The sequence below is a fragment of the Vanacampus margaritifer genome, chromosome 13 (genome assembly GCF_051991255.1).
Source record: "Vanacampus margaritifer isolate UIUO_Vmar chromosome 13, RoL_Vmar_1.0, whole genome shotgun sequence".
Taxonomy (NCBI): Eukaryota; Metazoa; Chordata; class Actinopteri; order Syngnathiformes; family Syngnathidae; genus Vanacampus; species Vanacampus margaritifer.
The window spans coordinates 21,481,837-21,508,464 of NC_135444.1; the positions used below are offsets into that span (position 1 = coordinate 21,481,837).

General features: G+C 41.3%; 3 protein-coding genes across 5 annotated transcripts in view; all 3 read right to left on the reverse strand.

Annotated features, from left to right (window-relative positions):
- The window catches only part of palld (palladin, cytoskeletal associated protein), a 39,689-nt gene extending 27,237 nt beyond the window's left edge, over positions 1 to 12,452 (reverse strand). For 2 of the 3 annotated variants that reach the window (XM_077584637.1, XM_077584636.1), the window contains exon 1: positions 11,635 to 12,452. In XM_077584637.1, coding sequence (XP_077440763.1) covers positions 11,635 to 12,452 — 818 coding nt within the window. Of the gene's footprint in view, positions 1 to 3,058; positions 3,123 to 11,634 lie in introns of those variants that run through there. The other variant, XM_077584638.1, reaches the window with a different exon arrangement.
- Positions 12,453 to 18,055: 5,603 nt separating this feature from the next.
- LOC144062956 (uncharacterized) lies at positions 18,056 to 21,493 on the reverse strand. Its single transcript, XM_077584786.1, has 2 exons — positions 21,249 to 21,493; positions 18,056 to 20,431 (listed from the first exon to the last, which is right to left on the reverse strand). The coding sequence occupies exons 1-2, from the start codon at positions 21,439 to 21,441 to the stop codon at positions 19,080 to 19,082; spliced, it is 1,545 nt and encodes a 514-aa protein (XP_077440912.1). The 5' UTR covers positions 21,442 to 21,493; the 3' UTR covers positions 18,056 to 19,079.
- A 632-nt stretch (positions 21,494 to 22,125) lies between these two features.
- Positions 22,126 to 26,216, reverse strand: LOC144062955 (uncharacterized). Its single transcript, XM_077584785.1, has 2 exons — positions 25,929 to 26,216; positions 22,126 to 25,292 (listed from the first exon to the last, which is right to left on the reverse strand). Exons 1-2 carry the CDS (start codon positions 26,119 to 26,121, stop codon positions 23,353 to 23,355), a joined length of 2,133 nt encoding a protein of 710 aa, XP_077440911.1. The 5' UTR covers positions 26,122 to 26,216; the 3' UTR covers positions 22,126 to 23,352.
- Positions 26,217 to 26,628: the final 412 nt, after the last annotated feature.

The following is a 26,628-nucleotide window of genomic DNA, read 5'->3' on the forward strand; positions in this document are numbered from 1 at the left end:
ATGAAGGATGCAAAAAAAAAAAAAAAAAAATCTGGGACGAAGAGTTATCCGTGTTTGTCTGTTGTTACTCCAGCGTTGTGAAGCGCAGCTAACCGCACGAGTTCAAGCAGAGTGCAGCTGGACCTGCAGAGCTCGTCTTTAGACTTAATTACAAACTACAATAGAGACGTCCAAAGAGAGAGAGTGAGAGAGCGTGTGAGAGAGAGAGACTCGGTTTCTACTTTCCACCACACTCAAGTAGGCTACAGTGGAACTTTGGTTTTCCTCCATATTTGTATCAGTTTTCAAAAAAAAATTTCCAATCTGAATTTTGCCCCGATTTTTGTACATCCATTTGGTTTTAAATGGTTCAAGTTGGCAAAGCTCGTTTTTATTAACAAGGCAATAACCCTTCCTATCTGCTCGTTAACACTCGGGAAACACCGGCATAACACATTCTGTCAAATGTCTGAACTTTCAAAATAAAAGCACATAGTATAAAAGTAAGTAAAAAGTTTCACGGTACTTGGACCAAAGAGTGGCTTATTAAACCCAATAATACTCATTAAACAAGCACAAAACGGCTCGTTCTTTTATTTTGAAGGCCTGAATTTTGACAGGATGTCACACCAATGTTGCCCCAACTTGTGCAAGTGTTGCTAAGCCTTTTTGTTAACTTGAGTTGTTAATTAAGGCTCACATTGTCTGGTACGTCTTGCCCTATATTGAACCCTAAGTTTACACAATACAACATAAAAGTTCCAAGTAATAGTAAAAGTGAGGTAAAATGTTGATTTATCCACTTGATTATTCATGTATGTAATGCTATCCGGCCGCTAATCCTAACTAGCTAATCAATCCGTCACTGACCGACAGCTGTTTTTCTGGCGATGATGGAAACTTTGAAAAACTGATGGAGTAAGCAGCAACGGAATTGCCTGGATTCCACTTTTACAGATTACCTGGTACTTTATTTATATAGCGCTTTTTCACCTTTACACCCAACCTTTATGAGAAGCGTATAAGACTTTTACCATTCGGTCAAAAGTGCCAAAAATATGCTAGCACGAGAAGCTAACGTAGCAGGCTCTATCTGAGAATCCACTACTAATGAAAATTACGCCTTACAAACTTGAACCCAGAGATATTTCATAAGTGACAACAACAAATGTCAGGTTAAACAATACAAGATAAACACCTTTAACACTGTTACTGTTTACTAACAAGTAACAAGCAGATGCTAGCGCAAGAAGCTAACATGCCAGTACTTTTCTGCGTCGTTAATCTGCGCTCCTTTTTTGTCAAATGGCGCAAACGGCTGATTCAGATCAAACTCCTTTATTTACAAAAAGATGGCAATTTTTTGATCGGCTAGCGTGATATGCTAACATAGCAGTCTAACGTCTTTATTCCATGATCCTTGCCATCAAACGGCACAAACAGATGGACTCAAATGCATCGTACTAAACCTGTCACAACAGATCCAAAACTGTCAATTGTTTACAAAAATCTGCTCAAATAGCAACAAAGAAAGCAACATTTGCGTCTCTGATCTTCAGCTAACATGCTAGGCTCATTAACTTGAAAGTAACGTATCACAGATTTTTCGGCACTGTCTGTAATTATTCTAATAAGGACAATCACAACTTGTGCGTCACAGCGGAAAAAATCGAACGCCAGCCAGAGATGATAAATGCAGGAATGCAACACAGTAAAACAGAAGAAGACATTTCATGACAGACGGGACGCATGCAGCGAGGGGTTCGGAGGTCAGGCGGAATATTCCGGACTTGGCGGACAGCTGCGGAATGACGAACTAGGATGCGTATGCATCGGATCAAGCGGCGCTAAATCGGAATTGGCTGCTAAGACCTGAAGATTCATTCAATATCAATGGAGAAAATCAAGGACCGAACAAATAATGCTCGCATTCTGGCAAAATGAATGAATCCAAAGTCAAATGTATTAACATCCATCCATCCGTTTTCCGAACCGCTTATTTACTATTTAGCAAAGCAAAACAATTTGTTAAAAAAAAAAAATTAAAAGGAAAAAGGAAAAAAATATCAAAAATATCAACTGAAGGTTATATTATTATTATACAACAATGATGCAAAATTATTTGGCAAAAATACCCCTAAAAAAAAAAAATATATATATATATATATACACACACACATATATATACACACATATATATACACTTTTAAAATGTTTTTTTTTATTTATCTAAACATATCGGACGAAAATCCTAAAATGAAATGGACGAAAAATACAGACAACAAAAATATTTGAAGAATTTTTTTTATTATTAGACCAAAATATTAAGATAATGGAAAAAATACGATATTATTAGAAAATATGAAGACATTAGATGAAAAAATATAAAAAATTAGAAAATCAAAAATATTATGCAAACTACTGTAAAAGCAAAAAATAAATTTGTTTTTTTAAATACAAAAATATAGTGTTTGGCAGGCCTAAAAAAAAAGCACAATAATATTAGACAAGAAAAATGATAAAAATGGTAGAAATTAATACACAAATACAATGTTAAAAAATAGTATTAGCCAAATCAGCCAAAAACCACACAAATATCAGATGAAAACTACCAAAACGTTAGTCAAACAAAACAATAATGACAATTTGAAACGGTAATACGAACCATCTGAAACATTATCATAGTGTGTGTGTGTGCGTGCATCTACATTTGTGAGCGTGAGACGCACACACTACTAAAATAGTGACAGACATATGCAGCTGATCGACACACAGGCGCACACTCGTGTTGCCAGGCCCCATCGCACACAAATACGCACGCACGCACGCACGCACGCATACGAACACGTACATACACACCAATAACGCTAACATTCGAATATGTGAACCTGCAAATCTTTGCATTTAAACTTGGAAACAGGCCTTCCAGTTTAATCTAAAAGCTCCACCATAGTACAGTTACTCATTCATTCATTTGCTTGAATAGCAATGATGACTGTTAAGAATTCAAGCGGCCAATATGATCAATATAGAAATTAAATACTCAAAATAGCAAGTATTCTGCCGAAATGTGACATACCTGAGCTGCAGTGCTGCTCCCTAAGTCAAATTCACAGACTCGCAACCACACACACACACACAAAACACAAAACACACATTGAGAGTGACACATGCCCCGGACTGACTGCATGGGTGAGGAGGGCGGGCAAGGGAGACCCCCACCCCTCTGCCTTCTCCCCATCCGCCTCACCCTGAGTCGCCAAATTCCACACGGGATGAAAGAAGGGTTGCCGGAAAAGATTTGTACAATATCAAAGAGAATAAATCCGATTTTGGATAATGTTCTGGGAAAAATACGCAGTTCAAGCCATCATCACAAGCTGGCAAATCACATGAGTTTCAGTTTTATTATTATTATAATTATTAATTAATAAAAAATAAAATACAATAATGAAAAATATACAATTGGTAGAAAATTTATTTTTGAAAACATTTGAGAACATTTAAATTATTTTTAATATAAAATATTGGAAGAATAGAAAAACAGAAAAGAAGAAAAAAAAATGTTAAAAAAAATACCATTATATAATAACAACATACAAATAGAAAATTAAAAAACTAATAATGTAGCAAAAACAGCCAATACAATAAAAATAAATATCTAAAATTAAATGAAAAATATTTTTCAAGAACAACAAAAACATCTTTTTAAAATAACGTAAAATATTTGACAAATAAAAAATACGGTATGTATGACTACATACATTAAAATCCATCCATCCACTTTCTTGTGCTTATCAGGTCTTAAATTTTTTTTGAAAATATTGTATATTCATAAATATACAAATACACAAATATAAATAGTTCTCATTGTAAACCATCTTCTGAGGTTAGTGATTACCATCGAACAGGAAATGCCATTAATTGCAACATAGCGGAATCTGTCTGTATACGAGCAACACAACTGACCACGAAACGTACAAGAGGACAGCCAGCGTCCGTCCTGCAAATGTGTCAAATCCCGCAGGCCACAAGGAGACAGTCCTCTTAAGGACGCCACCGAAATAGATGCCGGGATCTAAAAAGACCACTTTGGCGGGGCGGCACCTGGCAAAAACTGGACAGATGGCTGCGGCCGTGCTGCTTCTCCACATAAACACACTCACATTCACACTCCTGCTCTGTGTACGCACACACAAGACCATAGAGTGATCCTAAAAAACGATCTAAAAGTGAACTCTCTTCAGTCAGCACATAGAAAATCGTTTTTGGTGGTTTGTGTGCTGCTCTCTGGTTCTCTTTCTGTCTGTAGAGGATTACATCCATTCACACACAAGTGCGCCGACTTCTATTTCGCTCAGGGGAGACCCCCCAGAGTGGGATTATTTGTGGAACTTGTTACTAGGAGGGGCCACACTCACAGCCGTGTATCTGTGGAGTAGTTTCAGGTGCTAAAAATAAGGCTCGGGGTTCCCGGAGTGCAGTCTAATTGTCTGGATGAGTTTTCTTTCTTTTGGGATTTTCGTAGGCGTGCGCAGTTAGGAATTTGCATTTGTGCCGTTGTGGGAGTGAACACAGCCAGGTGGTTTTCCGGCCAATCGAAGCGGCTCGTCTCATTTCCCATTCCCTTTAAATTATACTGTATATATGAACTACAAGAAAACAAAAGTGGGCACTTGGAGACCGCCGTCCTCTCCCGATCACACATCTGTGTGTGTTTTAGGAGCGATTCCCGACCGGGATCAAGAGTTGGCCGCAGGAATGCTCAAAGTCGCCGCTCCGCAGCGGCAAACTCAATCAATTTGTTCGACTTTCGGTCGGTTTCCGTGACCGCGCTCATCGATCTTCTTGACACTGAGCGCCCCCGCAGCTGCCTGAATGGCGTCTGCATGCTAACGTCCTGGGAAACGACAAGTAAACAGAGCGCGGGGGAATCGATTTGTGGTCGCGCCAATGCTGGGAGTACTTTACAGAGGATCGTTTGGAGAACTCGCCAAACATCTCATGTTGTGTTTTCCAGATTAACCAGGTGGTCGCTATACATTCATGCTTGGATCTTAGTAAGTCTTGTGTCAGCGGGATGACACTGTTGATGTGTCCACTGGCTACGTACTAGCGTTCGAACCAAAACTGGTCTCAAGAACACATTTTGTGGGTCTTGGTTTTACCTTGTAGTCAACCCCAAAAGTCTTGGTCTCGGTCTTGGACTCTGGATTTTTTGTTGACCAGCAGTGATCTGCTATTCTTTAATGTAGGAGACGTGCTAGCTAACGTGTTAAATTTCGGTTGTATTTTAAGCTAAATTTGCAAAACTGGCCATTATTTTTCACTTTTCATTTTTAAATACGGTATTTTTGGGATAAGTCGCTCCGGAGTCGCGCCAGTCATGAAGAGGAAGAAAAATATCTGAGTTGCTCCAGAGCAGGGGTGCTCAAGTTCGGTCCTCGAGAGCCCCTATCCTTGGTTTCCTTGTTTCCCTCCTGCAGCACAGCTGAATCTAATGATCGGCTAATCAGCAAGCTTTGCAGAAGCCTGATAACGATCTTGATCATGAATCAGGTGCGTTAGTGGAGAGAAACATGGAAAACAGGCTGGATAGGGGCTCTCGAGGACCGAACTTGAGCACCCCTGCTCCAGAGTATGTCACATATTTGGGGGAAATGTATTCTACAAAAACCAAGAACAGTGGAGCTCGGACTGGCACCCAAAAAAAAAAAAAAAAACGTTCCCTAATCATGTTGATGGGAGAGAACAAGTTCTGGTTAGATTCAAAACTTCCGCTTCTAAATATAGAAAATATTTCCTTTTTAGCTTAAAATGGCTTACATTAGGAAAATCCCGCGTCGCATTGTGGCCAAAGGCCAAAGGTCGGTTATTTCGTCTTTTGGTGCTTGAATCGTAACTCCTTGCGGCTAATGCCGCATGCTAAACTAGCACTACGACATCAATTTCTTCTTCTACTTTTGTTTGTCACATGCTAAAGAAAGTGGCAGGAAATAGTAATGCACCAAAATACTAGAAAAGTCCAGATTTATATTTTCAGTTTCTTTCTTTGCAAGACTTTTTCAATAAAATTTGATTTATTTCCACAGTCGCCTCTTAACTGCCTAATTTATAGCCTAGTGACCCAAAATAAAAACGATTTGCTTTTAATCTGTAAACCCGAAATTTAAAAAAATAATGCATTTTGCAGAGTTCACAAAATGTGCTTTTTCATTTGAACACTTTATTATTTTTACTATGAAGGAAATTGCTTCAAAATGTGTGTTGAGCATTCGAGGTTGCATTGTATGACACTAGCCGCTAAGCCTGGCCTTGGCGGAGGTCGTTCTTAATGCGGCTCTGGACTGCCAATGTGGAGCCGCTCACACATCTTCATCTGCTCATAAAACATGCACAGACCCAGCATTTTTTATTATTTTTTTTTTTTTACGGCTGTATAAAAGATGTCGAGACACAAAAGACAAAGTGGCAACGCGGCTCCACATCAAACGCCGCAGCCGGCAACGAGGAAAAAAAAAAAATCGAACAAGTCATCAAAGGGTGCATTACTGTAAGTTGAATGGACGTCAAGTCAGGCAACAGGTGAGGGCGAGCAGATGTGGAGTGAAGCCGAGTTCAACGGAAACAAAAGCGAAGACGTCACGTTGGCCAAGTTGGCAGCTTCGACTGTCAACTGTCATGTGGCTTCCATTCTTCTCGTAAGCAGCAAGCGGCTGCTTGACGCTTTATAGGCTCAGACTTGCTTTTCGTGATGTTTTGTCATCACGCGGTCACAATTAGCGCTCAAAGTCTCCTTTCAAGTTTACGACGTTCAGCCTCAAAGCCTTTCGTGTCGCTCTCATGTCCGCAATCGGATTGCTGGGCGCGAGCTATGTCTTTAGATCGGGGGTTGCAATTTGTCAGCATCTGCGACAACTACAGCGAGACGCCGTCAACGTTACAGACACATTCAATCGCTTTCAAAGTTCAAATGCAGTTAACTTAAGAGCTTTAAAGCTTTAAAGTCAACCTTAAACATTTCTTGACAATTATATGTTATATGTGACCTCACTAGTCTAAATATGACATTCTGATTAATATTACATTTTGTGAAATTAGAGTTAGGAAGCAAAAATCCAGCCATTTTTCTCCATCTCAGGGGGCGGCCATTTTGCCATTTCCTGTTGATTGAAGATGACATCAATGTTGCTCAGGCAACAACCAATCACAGCGCACCTGTTTTTCTGAAGCTGTGCTGTGATTGGTTGTATATTTAAACACCAACATTTTTAACCGAACTTTACACTAACAAAGTCTACTAGCGTAATGCTAACATATAATGCAAAATGGCTAACAGAAATTAGCATGGATCAGTGGTGTCAAACTTATTTTGTGATTCACCTCGTCAGGCCGTTATGACTGTGAAAATTATAACGCTATACAGTAAATACAAAAGAGAGAGCAGGAGAAGTCTCGCCTTGTTGGGCGAAACTTCGCACCCCGTCTCCAGGCGACCTCGGGGGAGACGCGACTCGAGTCTATAAGACGGAACGGATTCCACCGTCACGACTGCTGTTAACATGTCGGCGCGAAATAGCGATGGGTGCGCATCTGAGTTTTTTTTTACTGCCGATATCTTTACGCACATCAGTTATCGCGATGGTGAGACGTAAACAATACGTCAAAGTGACAGGCTCGCATCCACTCGCTAAATATTGGCCGATTCTATATTTGCGCGGAATGACAAAAAGGCGTGCGATTACATCTTTCTACGATCATGCAATGAATATATAAAGCCTTGTTTTGCTTTGTTTTTTTAATAATCGGCTAATTAATCAGTTCTCGTACTATAAGAATCCATATTGGTCTGGACCTGGCATGAACTGTCCATTTGGAGTGCAAGCGAAGCATGGAAGCGCTCGCTCACTACTTGGACGTCAAAGGCGGAATGACATCAGGGTTTGCTCTGATTTCCTTTTTTTAAGAGGCAAATTCTTTGTGTTTCCTCCTGTAGACATGAGAAGGAGTTCAAGTGAAGCCGTTGGGGCGCGCGCGGGGGGGTCGTTAAAAGAGTCAGCATTACAAAGGGGCTACGTCATGAGTCAGCAGCCGGTCACCTGCTATGACTTCATTCCTCCGTTCCACTTCTCACTGCTTGAGGCCATCTGCTCGCACAGTCACAACACATGGCTCTCGTCTGTGTGGAAGCAAATGCGCGGATGAAGGAAAAAAAAAAAAACAGTCATCCATACACTCCGAGTGAATAAATGCTTTTTCTAATTTAATTAAAGCCGCTGATGCGCCACTAACGCCAGTGGCATTTCGCGGAAGCGTCTCTTCCAAAGGTCATCCTCGCTTCAATGGGAGTCAATGGACACGAGGCGGAGATGACAAGTTGACAACGTACCCCCGTCGCCCCTCGCCGCCCCTCCCATGTTGTGTTTGTATTGCGTTTAGCGTAATGGCACGGAAGAGCATCAGACTGAAGAAAAATAGCAACCTGAGTGCACTATAATTGAGCAAACTGGATTTTCTGTCTGCTCGGCAAAAAAATGCTAAATCAGTCAGCAAACAACCGCAGAGTAGACCACACACAGAGTCGAGGTTGAACAGAGTCGACTTTACAAATTCATCGTCAAATCTGTCACTTCAGTCTGCTTAATTGATTTAAAAGTCCTCTATTTCTGAATATGTAGTTTTGACATATTTTCTACTGTCACCGTACTGTAGTGCAAACATGCTGTTGTAGTGTTGTGCTTTTATTTTGAAGGTCTAACTTTACAGGAAGTTTACACTGTTGATGACCGAGTGTTGCCGAGCAGAGTTGTTGTTTGCCTGTGGTTGTGAATTAAATACATTTTAATGAATGAGGACAGGCTTCCCCGTTTGGCCAAGTGAATTACAAAAAAATGGAATTACAGAAACACACGTCTTGCATTGCACAATTGATGAAAAAAAAAAACATCTACAGAGACGCAAATTCCCCATATGAACAGCAATGGACATGTCCTTACACAATAGGATGTATGCCTCACACTGGCTGACTTCATATTCTGACTAATGACCGATTCGACTTTTGTTAGGTTTTCGGTTGAGGGGACTATTTCTTGTGAACAACCTCTGTGCATGCTGCTTTGCTCTATGGTGGTTGGTTGTTCCCCCTGCCAAGAAAATACAGCAAATTATCATTGAGCTTATCCAGGTCTGCTAGATATTATTTTGACTGTAACAAAGGGAGACAAACTGTGGCTGACCAAATGACGGCCACGCCCAGGAGCCTCTTTCAGTGACTTTTTCAAAGCTGCCATCCACTCCTTCATTTTGGATGTAACAGAAACGGCACTCGCTCACGCCACAACATCTATCTATCTAACTATCATTTGCTGAATACTACTAATTGAAGTAAGATCTCACTCCGCTGCAAATATACAATAAATTATTAGTGTGTGCTTTTATAGAAGAAAAGTGAAATAAAAGCACTCTGAAGTTGTCGTTCGTTCGAGGAAATTGCGGCACACGCTAGCAGACGGACACACGATAGTTTGCTGCCCTCTAGCGGTCATTATGCGGACGTGCAGTCCAATAGATTGACATGAGCTCCTCCTTTCGATAGATAGATAGATAGATAGATAGATAGATAGATAGATAGATAGATAGATAGATAGATAGATAGATAGATAGATAGATAGATAGATAGATAGATAGATAGATAGATAGATAGATAGATAGATAGATAGATAGATAGATAGATAGATAGATAGATAGATAGATAGATAGATAGATAGATAGATAGATAGATAGGCAGGAGCAAACTTATTTTAGATGATGTCACATAAGATTTAGGTTTGAAATAAAACATCCTGGGAGAAGCTGGAGCAGCTACTATGACAGTTTTATTTCCATAGATATCAGTTGGACATATGATGTGGTATACTTTGGATCATGAAATGTACCTTTCCATATATAGATTGATATCGGACATACTGTATGATGTGATATGCTTTGAGTCATGAGCTGTTCTTTTCCAGATAGAGAGATAGCTGATTGACATCATGATGTGGTATGCATTGGATCATGAGTTGTTTTTTCTTCTCACTTTGGGGAAAAAATGAGTTAAAACTAAAAACCAATTTTCAAAGTTTTGGATCTGATCTAGATGTAAATAACTAGAATTAAAAGCTACAATACTGATCACAATTGCTTGTTTTTCACCCAGGGTCATCCCTGGTTTTCATGTTGGTCACACTTCTGACAAGTATAAATGTCTTCACAAGGCAAAATACACATCTGTGTGTGTGTTGGGGTGGGCTGACATGTCTGGAAACAAGAGTGCAGTCTATTTTTAGCGTGCTGTGAATAACTGGGGTGGGGGTGTGGGTGGGTGATGAGTCGTCGGTTCATACGTCTGTATGTGAGTGTGAGTGTCCTCAAAAATGGAATAAAATCCAAGACATAAATTACACGTGTGCATGTCTTAACTGGATCCGGTACCAACGATACTGTACGTTTGATAGAGAAAGCGAAAGCAGAGCTAGCGAGCGAGTCCGTGGACACGAAGACTTTCTGGCTCGGCCTTATCGCTGATGGACGGCACAAGGTTCAGTCTGGACTGTATCACTGATACCGGCATGCCATTTAACTGTATTGCTTTGCTTCATGCCAAACAATGAAACTGCACATTGAAATGCTTTCACTTATTTGCTCTTTTCAGCCATTTACTGAACACCAGGAGAACTGCAAAAACACAAACGCAATAAGCGCACTGATGCAAAAGCTGATGTTGGCCACAGCTCACGCCAAATCAGCCACACACAGAATCACACTATCCCTGGCCAATAATGGCTTTTAACTGTCTTTGCTAATTGTCAAATAGTGAAACATTTTTAAACTGAACATTTTTGCTAGTTGTCAAATAGTGAATCTACACTGAACCACTTGCCAAATAGTGAACCCACATTAATTGAACGTCTTTGCTAATTGCCAGATAGTGAACCTTCCTTGATCTGAACATCTTTGCTAGTTGCTACATCGTAAACATACATTGAATCACTTGCCAAATAGTGAACTCACGTATAACTAAATGTCTTTGCTAATTGCCAGATAGTGAACCCTCCTTGAACTGAACATGTATGCTAGTTGTCAAATAGTGAATCTACACTGAACCACTTACCAAATAGTGAACCCACATTAATTGAACGTCTTTGCTAATTGCCAGATAGTGAACCTTCCTTGAACTGAACATCTTTGCTAGTTGCTACATCGTAAACATATATTGAATCACTTGCCAAATAGTGAACTCACGTTTAACTAAATGTCTTTGCTAATTGCCAGATAGTGAACCTTCCTTGAACTGAACATCTTTGCTAGTTGCTACATCGTAAAACATACATTGAATCACTTGCCAAATAGTGAACTCACGTATAACTAAATGTCTTTGCTAATTGCCAGATAGTGAACCTTCCTTGATCTGAACATCTTTGCTAGTTGCTACATCGTAAACATACATTGAATCACTTGCCAAATAGTGAACTCACGTATAACTAAATGTCTTTGCTAATTGCCAGATAGTGAACCCTCCTTGAACTGAACATTTATGCTAGTTGTCAAATAGTGAATCCACAGTTAACGCTTGTATTACAACTCCCGGCAAAAAAAGATATTGAACTTGTGTACCTGATGAGTGGGAGTGGATTTCCACTGACTCTGCATTCCAGACGAATGGGGCTGCCCTCCGCCACTTCCTGACTCTTAAGCTTCTGCACGAAGCACGGCGGTGACAGGGGTCCCGATACGGCTGGTACAGCCACAGCGTGTGGGTTTTCGGGAGCGGCCGGCGCCCCCTCTGGAGGGCCCGCTTGATGCGTCTGCTCCGTCTGGCAGGAGGCGGCGGGCACAGCCGGGGCCCCCTGAGGGCCCGGCCGCTGGTTCCCGGGTGATAGATATCCGCTATCCGGGGAGGACGACTCCCCCTCCACCCCATGCTCCAGGTGAGAGGAACCTTTAAAGATGGATGACAGCTCCTCGATGAAAGTAGCAGCGCGGCTGCAGAACTCCGAGGCCGAAGATGCACGGTCGTTTAACTCCAAGCCTTCGTGGAGCAGCCGAGGTTTATCCTGCTTGTAGACCGGCGGGACCGGCTTGAAGCGGCCCACCTTCTCGGGTGAGGACGCATCAGCCTGACTAACAGTTGGGCTGTTGTCATCCGTGCTGGAGGTTTTAGTTTCCTGGACAACTTCACTGGGGGTCTTTTGCGGGTCCAGATGCAGACCCTCAGCTGTTTCCTCAAAAGCCTCCCAGGCCAAGTCCAGACTGCGGTTGATCTCCTCGGCGCTCAGGAAGGCGGTGACGTCGGCGAAGTCTCCGTCGCCGCTGTCCATCTCTGCCCGGAGGGCGGCATCCCCCTCCAGGGCGGTGGCGGGAACACCTTCCGCAGAGTCCTTGAGCAGCAAAGAGATTGGGGGGAGTGGCTGGTTCCAACTCCCGTCCTGCATCCTGCAAAACGTCAAATCTGTTAGAATTGCAAGTTGGTATCATTACTGAACACATTTCTGCCACTACAGTGTGGCGCAAGCTAGCTAGCAATGCCCAAAAATGCATCTTCTCAAGCCCCAGAAGCGTATTAGGTCGTGAGCTAGCTACAAGCTAGCCTAGCTACTAGCCAGCCTAGCTATTGGCTAGCTCCTCTCACCGCGGCGTGGAAAATCACCTGACAACATTGTGGGATATTCTTCAAGCCACTGTAGGCTTTAAGCAGATATTTTTCCTGGCTCAAACATTTTGGAATGTGTAGGCTTAAGAAAGATGCTAGAAAATGAAATGAAGCATCCATTCTTTCAGTGGCACTTGGAAAGTGTTCTAAAGCTTCCTTTGTACATGTTGACTTAAAACACTGAAAATAAAAACATGTAGACCACGTATGGGCAAATCATTTTGCATTGGGGCCATGAAAATGAAAGGTTGCCAAGGGTCAAGCTAACATGCTAAGGGGCCGTTAGCATGTTAGCAGGTTAGCAGCTAACCTCAACCATATCTTATTATTTGTCATGTGTTTAGAAAAAGCAAATCGTCTCCTTTCACTAAATTGTTACGTGTGTAAAAATACACTTTCTTTTCAATGTTATAAACTGATATCTTCCACTTTGAAAATGATAACATTCATTTTGTGCACTAACTGCAAACTCATATTAGCCGTTATTAGTCATTTATAATGATACAGTATGACTTCTAGTACACCTAATATGTACAGTATATGAAACTGTAGATTTGTTTACAGTATTATCAGGCCAAATCCTCCTGGCCTTCTCTTCACTTTGCCGGATTTAAAAATGTTGCAAACATTACGACCACTGTTGTCATTTTGACTAGCCTCTTTTTAGGAAAAAATATTTTCTTGTTTCTGAACATATCAACTGTATGAAAAAAGTTGCTATGTTGTAAATGTAGGTCTGATCGAGGGAAGGCTTCGCTGACCCTGAGCCGTGTGAAAGGTTTTGACTGCTCCAACACATCAACATTAACATCTTATTTATACACTGAGATGTTACTTCAAAGATGGCGTCTATAAATTTCTTTGCACTTTTTGGCAACCGTTTGAACGCGTGGGGTGTTACGAAACAACCGTGGACGTCTCGCTTCGTGCTCGGGTGCCTCGTGGCGTCCCGAGGAGCAGCTGGTGTTATTTTTAAACCCACCCGGGCCGTGCCACAGGCACCGTGACGCCCGCCTCGGACCATGGGCCAAGCCAGGGGAAGAAGGGGGCGGGGTGGTCCTTGAACTTCACATCATGGAAAGTAAAAAAAAGTGGCAATGGTGTTTTTGAAGGCATAATGCAATCGCTATTGAACGCAGCATCCATGAGATGGAGGACAGCATTAAATATGAATGTGGAAACTTTCACACGACACCACATGAAACCTGCCGGACCTCCAGCTATCAATGGCGGAAACGGGCTTCTCACATATAGAAAAACAAAAACATTCATTATTATTTTCACTCTTTTTACTGGCAGGATTTCCATAGAAAAGGCTTTTGATAGCAGAATAATCATTTACGTACACACATTCGTCTGTGGCTTTTTTACATGACGTTCGGCATTCAGCACATGAACTGTCACTTTCACGGCCTACCACAACACGTACTCCATTTACATGTACATACCCTGTGACCCATAATCGATGTGACAAGCCGGGCGAGACCGTCTTGCATGCTTACCCGTTAAAAAGTCTACTTGACGAATATATTCGTCAATGGCAGTTAAGAGGTCTCGATTTAAAAAATCGAATGTTCTATATTGAATCGATTTTCCGATTTATTTTAATCTCTTTTTTCCCATAAATTTATTTTTAAAAAAATATAATTTTTAAAGCCAAGTTTTTTGTTGTATTTGACTGTTTTCTTGACATTTACTGTTCACGTGAATTTAAAAGTATTTTCTTACATTTATGAATGACCTGACTAATTGTATTTTAGGACAATTCAGAATCTTTTTTAATCTATATTTACAATTATTGAATTAGAATGATGAAAATATTTTCATCTCATCACCATTGCTGATGCCAATGTTTGTGTAACATTTAAGTCATTATACCACTAATTCATTTAACCAGTTGCTTCCTCCACAAAATGTAATTCGGAATTTAATGTTTGTGGAGTTTTTATTATGTGCTTGATATTTAAGAAGACTTGATGTTCCATAAGTAATCAATATCGGATTGAAGTGAAGTAAATCGAATCGAACTGATCTCTTAGAATCAATATACAGTCCTAGTAAATTCAAGGATTAGTCACTAAAATTCCATGGAAAGCGGCCAAAAAAAATAAAATAAAATTTGATTATGTGATATAGAGTAATTAGGGAAAAAATGCGTTATTGAACATTTTGCATGTGGAACAATTAAAGTAATTATAAAGCTGTATTTTTTTTTTATCCCAGCCCCCAGACTAAAAAAATAAACCTTGCCTGACCAAAATGTTAAAAATATGAATAATCCCAATATAACACACACTCGCCTTCAAGTGAGCTTCTCGTCCAAACTTCCTTCTTTCCTTGCGTTTTGTCCTTCCAGTTTCGTCTCGGGAATGAGCCCAAAAAGGAAAAAGCGTCCCTGTCCTTATTGGTCTGTATGGCAGCTAGCGAGACCACCTCTTGGGTTCGGGGTCCGATGTGTCTCTGCGGTCGCCTGCTGGATCTGCTCGCTGAGTGTGTGTGTGTGTGGTGGGGGGGCTAAATTTGGCTGCCCCCCGGCTCAGGTTTCACAGCCGGGCTACTGGCAAGGAGGGAGCGCGGTGTTAAGGTATTGCACCTGACATATGATTGCAAAGTGCCACACAAACAAACACAGGCGGTGTAGTCGCATCAGTGGACAGAAGTGAGAACGCAATTCGAGTGACGACACTATCCGTTATGTCACAGTGTTAGTGTAGTGGTTACGGGTTGCCTAATGCTTTGTTTAGCGTCTAGCTAGCCGCACGCTCCACTGTGTTTCATCTGTAAATGGGCATGGGGGGGACGACTTTAGAAACCGTGCCGTCAAACTCAAATCCAGATTAGGCCCAAAAAAATAAATAATAATTTTGGTCACAATGTACAGGGTGACCCAAAAGTCACGTGTACAATTCGGAGCGTAATAAAGCTTTAGCCGTGCCGGTTATAGCTTCAAGCGCAAGATTATCATACTTAACATCCCGAAATGTAAATTGTACGATACTTCTGAGCAGTGTGGCTGCCAGAAAAACTGCTTGCCAGGCAGCCATTTTGCAACTCTGCTCTAATGTCAATTGGCTATAATTTCGGGCCAATACGTAAACAAAAACAGTGAAGCTTAAAATGTCAAATGCTGATGACGAAATGGGGGGGGAAAAAAAGTCTATAGCCATTTTTGGAACACCCTAAAGATCTGACATGCGCATGAAATGTTATAATGTGGCCACCATATACATACAGTATATACCAATTTATGTATAATCCGGTTCATCGTCATCACACTATAATGCAGATTTTTTTTTAAATTGGCCCTATACAAGCAAGTTCCAAATTTAAAGTTAGACTAAAGTGCAATTCACAGTGTGTATGTGAATAATAGGTTATTTTTTGTTTTTTCACAAATGGGACGCCGACATATGGAGAAGTTCACGGCTGGCCTTGAAGAACCGATCACCAATTTTGCCAATTGATACCCATTGAGAGGTCCAGTAAAAGACTCAAGGCTGACTGAAATTATTCTCGGCCTGTTCTCAAAACGATTATTTTGTATTCTTATGTTGATGCTGCCGGATGCTGGAGTGGTCTCCATGGCAACGAGACGATGTGTTCTGGCATGCCGGCTGGCACCGAGAACACAAGACTCCCCCCCGCAGTGATAGTCCATGTGGATTCAGGTTGCCTTGAAAGGCATCTAAAATAATCTGGGTATTGTTAGTGAACAGATTTCAACGTTCTGTCTCCCTCTGTTGGTCATAGTTTTTTTTCTCTCTTCAACAAATTGTAGCTGTTAAGTGAAATTCCGTTGCACTGATTCCATTTTCGTACAAGATGGATGAGTAAATTAACGGATAATAGAAAACTAATAGTATCAAACATTTCTTTATTGAGTGGCAGGCTTAGTTGGGGAAACCCCGCCCACCCGTCCGTCTTAGTCCAATCCAAACGCTGATCCGCAGTACCAGTCGAGGGGCTTCTACGCTTGGCAGCGGGGCAACTGTGCCCATATGAGGAGCATCCCAGGACTCAGAAAGACGACTTTTGGAGCGCGTCCAGCGTCACAACAGCTCGAAGGGGGCGTGGGGGGGAGACTCGCTTCTCGTCTATTTGCGGGGCCCCACGCTATCACATTTGGTGCTCCTGCTAAGCTATTCCCGGTTCTTCGTCAACCTGCTGATTACACTGTGAGTGGGCTCGAGATAGGCCCAGGAGGAATTTCCTGTGTTAAACACGCGCGCATAAAAACGTGCCGACTCGTCATCATGCCACAAGAGTGTCAAACGGTTATCGTTTTAAAATAGCCGCATGAGTTCACTAAAACGTGTATAGCCGATAGCTTACTTTATCTGCGCGGGTGTAAGAATATTTCTATTCTTACACTACATGTCGACAGCATGACCTCCGGAGTCACAGATTGTCTTGACATGACATGTACATACGTACACAAGGGCTCACTCAAAATGCGCATTTAAACTGAAAAATGATATAAAGTGCATTCAGGGATTTTTAATATGTCAAAGAATTAAACCGCTTTGCCACGTTTTTGCGTCAACAGTTAGCATCCAGCTAAACTGACTTAGCTAAAGCATAGCGACGTGACTGAAATACACAACATGTAAATCTTTTAAAATCTCTTTTTTTTTTTTTTTAAAGGAATTGCTTGTTGTGAAGTGAGTTGAGTTTACTGCCGCCTTGTAGTGCTGGTAGCGAAAAAAATGTTTTGCTCTCAAGTCAAAGCGAAAAAAATAAATAAATAAACTGAACAACGCTGGTATCTCAAAAATTCGGTTCACTTGTATTGCAAGGTATTAAATAAATATGGTCCGTTTTTTTTGTGCAATTTCAAAACAAAAATATTCCTGAATCATGTATAAGGGGAAATTTTCATTTTTCAGGGAAGAAAAACATTACAAGAAAATAATTTTAGTATTACACTGAAAACGTTTTTTTTAAAGAAAAAAAGTTCAAGAAAAAAAAGTTAAAAATCAAAACACGACACTTCTTTTTTTGGGGGAAACAAACTTGAACAAACAAAAAAAATGCCATAATAGCCTGTCAAATATTTTTTTTAAATTGTAATTTTTCAAAAGGGATGAATCAGAATAATGCAAAATGAAATTTCCCTAGATTTTTTTTCAAGAAAATGTCAGAATGTTTCAAGAAAAGTCGTAATATTAACAGAAAAAAATTGTTATTATTTTGTGAAAAAAAATCTAATTTTTGAAGAAAAACGTTGAACTGTTAAACGGAAGAAAGTTGCAATATTCTCTGGAAAATAAATTGTAATTTTTCAGGAAAAATATCATTTAAAGCCATAAAAAAAAAAGCCCCCAAAAAATGTAACGCTCGTTTCAGTCTTCTTTGTTGAGTGAAATCATTCCATGCGGAAACGGCTCACCATCATAAAACCTTTATTTAAAAAGCGTGCAAGCCACTTTCTAACATTACCAACTGCCATAAAAGCGAGGTTAGCCGCCGCGTAATAAAACTAAAAGCGACTTACACTGACAAGAACGATGTCATTGTGTCACAAAGTGTTGGTGATAAACCAAAAAGGAACGCCACAATCTGCGATGTTCTCTGTTTGTGAGTTGTTAAAGGGCAGATTAGAGAAAATGTACCTTGTCCCAAAATGACATCCGCTTCTTTGAATTGGCTCTTGTTTTTGAGGTAGCAATATTATTATTATTTTTTTAATCTCTTGTTGCTTTCATTTGATGTTTAATTTTGTTCGTATGTTTGTTTGAATCATTTTTTTCTCTCTTCTCACAAGTTCACTTATAATGTGTTTCCCTTTATTTTATACATGCTCAAAGAAACACTAATTAATATGCTTTGCTTTTACAAAATGGACTTTGATTTATCGTTCCTAAAATTAGTGTTTTACGTCAACTGTTTTTGCATTTTTTTTATTATTAATATTGGCTTATTTTCTGAATTTTTGTTTGATTCTCAAGTGAAACAATTTGCATATAGAACGATTGCTGTCTTTCACAATATTGCATCAAAAATTACCCCCCCCCCCTATTTTCCAACATGTTATGAACCAAACTAGCCAATTGATGTTTTCTGCATTGTTAAATAATGTGCTGTTTTTTTATTTATTATAAAATTCATTCATTTTATTGATTAATCAGAAATAACAACTGAGTAATGCTATTAAAATATTTGTTAGTCTCTCAGCCCAAGTTTGTGTGTCAGAAGTTCCTTGCCACCAATGACTACTTTCCTATTTGCCAGAGCTTTGGCGCCATCTAGTGGTGATTACCGAAAGAGCACAAAAATACACAAACAGGTGTTAAACGTTGAATTTTTCAGCGTAGAGTTGTTGAGTTCATCCAGAGAACGTCGGAGATCTTTTTAAAACACTTTTGAACCGTTTGAAATTGTTGAAATAAAAATGATTGATGTGATGGAATTAAATTCCCGCCGAGTCTTTCCTGCAGTTTTTCTGCCCGGCACACACGTGGCTGTTCACTTGCGTCTTAAAAGTGAATCTTTTCTGACAGACGTCGCAGCTGAAGAGTCTCTCGCCGGTGTGCGTCCTCATGTGCATGGTGATGTACGCTTTGGTGGAGAAGCCTTTATTGCACACGGGGCAGGTGAAGGGTTTCTCTCCGGTGTGCGTCCTCATGTGCGTCCTGACGTCCCGCTTGCAGAAGAAGCAGCGGCCGCACACCTCGCAGCTGAAGGGTTTCTCCCCCGTGTGCGTCCTCATGTGCGTCTTCAGGTGCGCTTTGGTGAAGAAGCGTTTGGCGCACACGGTGCAGCTGAAAGGCTTGTCGGCAAAGTGCCGCTTCATGTGGATCTTCAAGTACTGCTTGAGGGAGAAGCTCTCGCCGCAGATGGTGCAGCCAAAGGGTTTCTCGCCCGAGTGCGTCTCTACGTGCGTCTTCATGTCCGACTTGGTGGAGAAGCTTTTGCCGCACACGGCGCAGCTGAAGGGTTTCTCTCCGGTGTGCGTGCGCATGTGTCGCTTCAGCGTTCCCTTCAGGCTGAAGGTTTTGCCGCATTCGGCGCAGATGAACTGCGCGCTGTCGGCGGGCTGCGTCGGGTCGGCTCTTGCGGGCTTGCGAGTCCGCTCAATCTCGGAGGAGTGCGACGCGGCATCGTCGGCGTCCGCTTGCGATGAGCCGCATAGCTCGCCGTCGCCGTGCGCTTCCAGCTCGGCTTTGGTGGTGAAACTTTTGGCGCAAGCCGAGCAAGCGAAAGGTTTTTCCAGAGAGTGCGTTCTCATGTGAATCATCAAATATTTCTTCACGGGGAATTTTTTAGCGCAGATGTCACAGTTGAATGGTTTCTCACCCGTGTGTTTGGCCTGCACGTGCACCTTCAAATCGGACTTCCTGGTAAAGCTCTTGCTGCAAAACGAGCACGCAAACGGTTTCTCTCCGCTGTGCGTTCGCATGTGCCTGTTTAAATTCCCCCTCTGGATAAACGTTTTGCCGCATTCGGTGCAAATTAGCGGGTTGTTGTCACCTTTAGGGTCCGAAGGGTCTTTGGTGTCGTCGCTGTGCTCCGTGTCGGAAGATGGGGACATCGGGTCGTCTGATAGTGGGGTGTCTGCTTGTTGTCTATCATCTTTCGCTTCAGTTCCCGAGCTTGTGCCGCCTCGGTTCGACTCGCCCCGGCGAGCGCTCTCCTCCTCACTTTTCACAGCAAAGCTGGTCCACTCGTCTTCCTCATCCTCGTCTTCTTCTTTAACATAAGGTGGCACTGTTGGCTCCTCCTGCTGCTCTTCTTCACTCTCCACCAACACCTGCTGGATGTCTGAAGGACACAAAGGACATGTTGGCACTTTGGAGGGCTTTTATTTTGGAAATCACAAATTGCTACGTACTTGGTCATAGTCTGGGTTTGGCTTCTGTCTTTGATATAGTAAAGGATTGAACCTTATCACCAATAGCAGAAAGAAAAAAGAAAGTGTGTTACAGATGCTGCGGTGTATTTTTTTTCATTGTTTTCTAGATCTTTTAGTCTTTTATAATAACTGTTTGAGCTTATAGAAGGGCCCGACCAAATAATCGGTTAGATGATTTAAACAGCCAGTATCCGACAGCTATTAAAAAATTGTCTCAAATCTGCCAATTTTTGCTGACATAAAAAATATATATACATTTTAAGTCAATTTGTCTCTGCTGTAAAGTTAAACAATTATTAGTTTAGTATATTAGTTTGAGTGCATTTTCAAAACAAATGTTCCTAAAGGAAATCAAATAATGCGATGGTGAGGGACTCCTTCAAAAGTGATTTGTTTGTTTGTTCTATACTTTTGCGATTTTTTTTATGTTGTATTGTTATGGAGTGTTGTGTGTTCAATTTTAAACAAAGAAATTAATTTATTCGGGGGGGGGGGGTCGAATTAGGCGGTCATAAGTATAAATGTATTAAGATAAAACATACTGTACTTGTATAATGACGTCAGTGAAGGCGACAATGAAATTACCGTAATGCACACACGCAAAACAAAATTATGGCCGCAAAGGCAAAGTGCAACTAATTACTTAAAGTACAAATAAAAATTAAATACAGGCAATGCAGCGGATGGTTACGATTGGACAATAAGAGGACGAACTAGAGAACTAACCCGACGCGTGTAATCCAACTTGTGGCTTGAGAACGGCGTCAAGTAGTTCGCGTTGTCGTTCGTTTTCCTCTTTGGTTCGGCAAAGTTCCTCCTCGTAGTCCGCGATTGTTCTCTCGAACAGCTGGAAGATCTCCTCCACGGCCACGTTAAGCCGCTGCTTCACCAGCTCACGCAACATCCTGACTTTACACATTTTCACGGTTCTAAAGGCGTTAGCTAGCCCACCCAGCGCTGTTTTGACAACTTCCGCCTTTTCTTCTTCGGTGGTGGATTTATGCTGTAGACCGCGTTGCTGCCGTCATCAGGATTCTTATCATTTGCAGTTTTTATTTAGTGTACGGTATTAAAAACATTTATGTTCAACGTCGATTTAGCTAAGGCAATTTGTTTGAGCTGGAGTCGTTTTAAGTGGTCTATGAATGAAGTCGAGGTGTGGTTTGTATTATATTTGTCTTTTTTTTTTAAATGTTCAATTTTGTTTTGAGGAGTGGCTTTAAAATATATACACATTTATTTTTGTCAACTTTTAATCAGTTTTTGCCACGTTTTTTTTTAAATATATTTCTGCTTTTTGTGTGTTAGTTTTTTTTTATTTTTTTATTTTTGTCCTGTCTTGTCAATTTTTTTTTGCCATTGTCAGATTTTTTAAATGTTTAAAAAAAAACAAAAAAACAGTGGCTGACTGTGATTATTGTATTTTTCTATGCTTTTTAAAAATCTTTTATGTTGTTGTTCTTACTTTTTATGGCACATAACTTCAGAAAATAGCTCATTGCATGGCATCCATAAACCTGTAAAATAGTTTTGTCTCCATCTAATTGATATTAGTGGTGGGAAAAAATGTCGCAATAAGTCACACACGTGTAATTATTAAACAAAAGAGCAGCATTTTTTTCTCTCTCCAATTTCTTTAATTTGTTCCAGGCTGCGAGCGTCATAAAACATCAACTGCACAGATAACGTTTTAAGTCACATTCTAACACTCCTGGCAGTCACACAAGTATAAATAGAAGTTAGTCAGTATAAAATAAAACTTTAAAAAAAGCAAGTTAAACTACTCACGTTTTTTGTTTGTTTTTTTTAAAGGCGCCTGACGTGTCGCAAGCGGCGTAACAGCACATCATTAGTCATAAATGTATGCTGAAGCTACACTTTGTGATTACAGTATGTTGACAGTGGAAGAGTAGAATAGAACACATGACGATGTGATTATGACGTACGCTTAATACAAACACAAAGAGTTGTAAATGCACATTAACCATCATCTATATTGTATTGCGCTTATCCTTGTTGGGGTGGCAGGTGAGAGGCGGGTTACATCCTGGACTCGTCGCTGGACACATATTGCACGTCAAAAAAATTAATCAGCCCTACTTGATTCAGAGTTGTGATTTTCCAACCATTGTGTCAGTGATTGTCACGCGTTGTTGAAGTTTTTGTCTGCTTTTTAAAAATCTTAATTTTATGTACGTTTCTGTCTGTCGTTTGCTGCTTTTTGTTGAGTTTTTGTAGTTTTGGTTGTATTTGTCAGATATTAAAATTGGCTGCCTGCTTTTTTAAAGACTATCTAGTTTTTGTTCCAATTTGTATGTTTTTGTCATTTTTGGTCAACTTTTCAGCCTTCAGTCATTGTGTCTTTTTTTTGTACATTTTGTAAGTCTACTATTTGCAAAAAAAAATCTGTCCAATGTGTATTTTTTGTTACATTTTTCATACTTGTCTCTTTTTGTTCTTCTTGCCTGATTTTTGTTTGCGTTTGTCATTTTTAATGATTTATTTAAAAAAAAAAAAAAATTAATTAGCAAATTTTTATCCATATTTGTCATGTTTAGCAATTTTTTTAAATTCTACTTTGGTTGAGTTTTTGCCCAACTTGTGGCAAGTTTGTGAGCATTTTTCATATTTTTGCTAACCAATTTCCCCCCTCATTTTGTTTTATTTTTTTTTACATTTTTGTCTACTATTGTCCATATTTTCATAGTTTGTGAGGGTTGACTGTCCAGACAACCAGTCCAGGGTGTATTCCACCTTTCACCCATAGTTCAACAAATATATATAAAACACTGGCACTTAAAACAGATTGACAGTCCGTCTGAATTACCATTTAAACTCCTGCAGTGTCGTTAGTGTTGTTTTTGTATCCGGTGCATACGTGACTGTAGACTTGCGTCTTAAACGTGAATCTTTTATGACAGGCGTCGCAGCTGAAGAGTCTTTCGCCGGTGTGCGTCCTCATGTGCATGGAAACGTACGTCTTGGTGGAGAAGCCTTTATTGCACACGGGGCAAGTGAAAGGTTTCTCTCCGGTGTGCGTCCTCATGTGCGTCCTGACGTCCCGCTTGCAGAAGAAGCAGCGGCCGCACACCTCGCAGCTGAAGGGTTTCTCCCCCGTGTGTCTCTTCATGTGCGTCTTCAAATGCGCCTTGGTGTTGAAGCGTTTGGCGCAGACGGAGCAAGCGAAGGGCTTGTCGGCAAAGTGCCGCTTCATGTGCACGCTCAAGTAGTGCTTGAGGGAGAAGGACTCGCTGCACAGCGTGCAGTTGAACGGTTTTTCCGCCGAGTGCGTTCTCATGTGGATGGTCAAGTCGCCGTTTCGCGAGAAGCGTTTGCCGCAAACGGCACAGCCGAAGGGTTTCTCCCCAGTGTGGATTCGCATGTGTCGGTTCAAGGTGGCCTTCTGGACGAAGGACTTTCCGCATTCGGAGCAGATGAAGCCAGTGTGTTGTGCCGCGGCGTCACGTTCGGAGTCCTTTTTGAGGTCCGCTTCCGAAGAGTGCGCCGTTGTTTCGTCCGCCTGCGATCCCCCGCATTCTGCGTCCGTGGCGGCGTGCGTTTCCAGTTCTTCTTTTGCGGCGAAAGCCTTCCCGCACGCCGAGCAGCTGAACGGAAGATGGGTGTCGTGCTTCCTCATGTGTGTGATCAAATATCTCTTGACAGGGAAGCTTTTGGCACAGACGGTGCATTCAAAAGGCTTGTCGCCCGTGTGCTTTACCTGCACGTGCACCTTCAGATCCGACTTGCGGGTGAAGCATTTGGCGCAGAACGAACAGCCAAAAGGTTTCTCCCCAGTGTGCGTTATCATGTGTCTGTTTAAATGGCCCTTGTGGTAAAAGGTTTTCCCGCATTCGGAGCAGACAAAGTTATTATTGTCGCCGTCCTCGTCTGGCTTCCTATCCGCCTCTTTGGCGTCGTCGCTGTGATCCGTATCAGAAGAACGAGACATCACGTCATCATCGTCCAGATCAGAAAGTGGAGCAAAATTGCTGACAACTTGTGACTGAACCTGCCTGGAGCTGCTGGTGGCTTCTTCATTCTCCGTGTGCGTCGCCATGTGCAACGCGAGACATTCCCGACTGGAGAATCGTTTCATACAAAGCGAGCAGGCAAACGGTTTCTCGGAGACGTGCGTCCTCATGTGGTTGATGAGTTTGTACTTATCTCGGAAGCCTTTGGCGCAAACAGAGCAGGAGTAGGGATGCTCTCCTGTGTGGATTCGCATGTGTCGGTTCATGTGATGCTTCAAATAGAAGGTTTTGGAGCAAAAGGAGCAAGCGAAGTGTTTCTCTCCCGTGTGTGTGATCATGTGGATTTTTAAGCTTCCTTTGTGTGCGAACCTTTTGCCGCATTCGGAGCACTTGAATTGTTTGTTGTCTACGTGATGTGTTGCATCGTCTTGGGAGTTTTTTTCCAAAGTTTCTTTGGCGCGCTCGCTGTGGTCTGTGTCGGACGAATGTGACATCACGTCGTCCATGTCCGACGGTGGAACGTCAGCTTCTCTTTTCTGCTCACGTCGACCCTGATGAAGCCTCTGGGCTACATCGTCGTCGTCTTCGCTCTTCACAGGCACACCGCCGGGCAGCGGGAAAGAGGTAATGTCAGCCTCCTCCTCAGGCCTTTTAAGCTGCTCCCCATCCTGACCGCTCCACGCTTCCTCCTTAATGTGAGGGGGCTCTGAAGGCTCCTCCCCCTCCCCAGCTTCGGAGCGCCACTTCTGTCGCGCGGAGGGAGCCTCTTCCTGACTCTCCACTAACACCTGCTGGATGTCTGCACCGCACCAGAGACACAGCAATTAGCAATTAGAGTCGAGGGTTTTCTCACTCTCATCACACCTTGTCTGTGTTACTCTAACAGTATCATCATGAAGAAAACATCAATACAGTGGTATGTTGAAACTAAGACAATTAAGAATTAAAATTGAGAACATCACATTAGTCAACAGCAAATGACAGTAATAGGCAAAATGGCTGCCCCTGAGACTGATAAAAACGTGTGGATTTGTATGCTTAATTCATATTACACATAGGAAATATTAATCCGACTACCGTGTTTAGACCATAGGGTTTCATAGAACATATTATTGTGAAGATTTTTTTCTAAACTTCACTTCCCCTTTAACTAAATATTTGTAATTAATCAACATGACTATATGTTGTCTATGGCATCAATCTGTTAAAAATAGGACAAAAATTAAGAAAGGTCACACTAAATTTCTTCGCACGTCTCTGTCGTAAATTAGCTCATCATACCTTCCGATGCTGTAAAAGCACGTATCCAAAATGGCGGACTGGAACTAATCACTAATTAGTTCCAAGCCGCCCTTAAAGCAAGATTTAAAGGCTATGTGGTAAGAAAATAAGTTAGCTATCTATTTAACATGTGAGGTGAAAATATCAAGCAAACCTGTTGAGTGAGCTCCAACTTGAGGTTTGAGAACTGCGTCCAGTAGTTCGCGTTGTTGCACGTTCTCCGCTTTCGTTCGACAGATTTCCTCTTCGTACTCCGCGAGGGTTTGGTCAAACAGTTCAAATATCTCCTCGATGGCCACGTTTAGTCGCTGCTTCACCAGCTCGCGTAGGATTCTGACTTTACACATTTTTCCACACCGTCCAAATCCCGCTAGCTGTCCTCCGTTTAGCTATGTGATGCTAACTTCCGTCTTTTTCTTCATCGGTGGTGGTTTGTACGGCAGTTAACATCCACGGCGGCGCGTTGCTGCCCCCTCGCCTTTTTTTTATTTATTAAAATTTTTAATAACAGATTGTTTGAAGAATTGATCTGTAATATAAACGATTGTTACATAAAGCTTTGGTGTACTTAGTTTTTGAATAAAGACACTCATCGACTGTTCTTTTCCTCTGTAATAGCTAACAGTTCTTAGTGCCTAAACTTAAAAGTTGTTAAACTGTAATGATTCTTTGTATGCACCACTACAGTACATCATTATTTGTGTGAGCTTACTAGCATATACATTTTATTTAATTAACAATATAGCAAACAATTGAATGAGATTAAAACAGCACGTTATTTAAAATACTCACCCTTGGATTGCATGAAATAAAATTAATAGATACTAAATTAAAAATGCCTCCAAGAAAACAAG

Bases quoted from the DNA above. Each gene is read 5' to 3' on its own strand.
- LOC144062956 (XM_077584786.1), bottom strand. From the start codon at position 21,441: ATGTGTAAAGTCAGGATGTTGCGTGAGCTGGTGAAGCAGCGGCTTAAC. The intron at 20,432-21,248 runs GTTAGTTCTCTA...TGTGTCCTTCAG, and splicing joins AGTTGGATTACACGCGTCGG to ACATCCAGCAGGTGTTGGTG.
- LOC144062955 (XM_077584785.1), bottom strand. From the start codon at position 26,121: ATGTGTAAAGTCAGAATCCTACGCGAGCTGGTGAAGCAGCGACTAAAC. The intron at 25,293-25,928 runs GTTTGCTTGATA...GGTGCGGTGCAG, and splicing joins AGTTGGAGCTCACTCAACAG to ACATCCAGCAGGTGTTAGTG.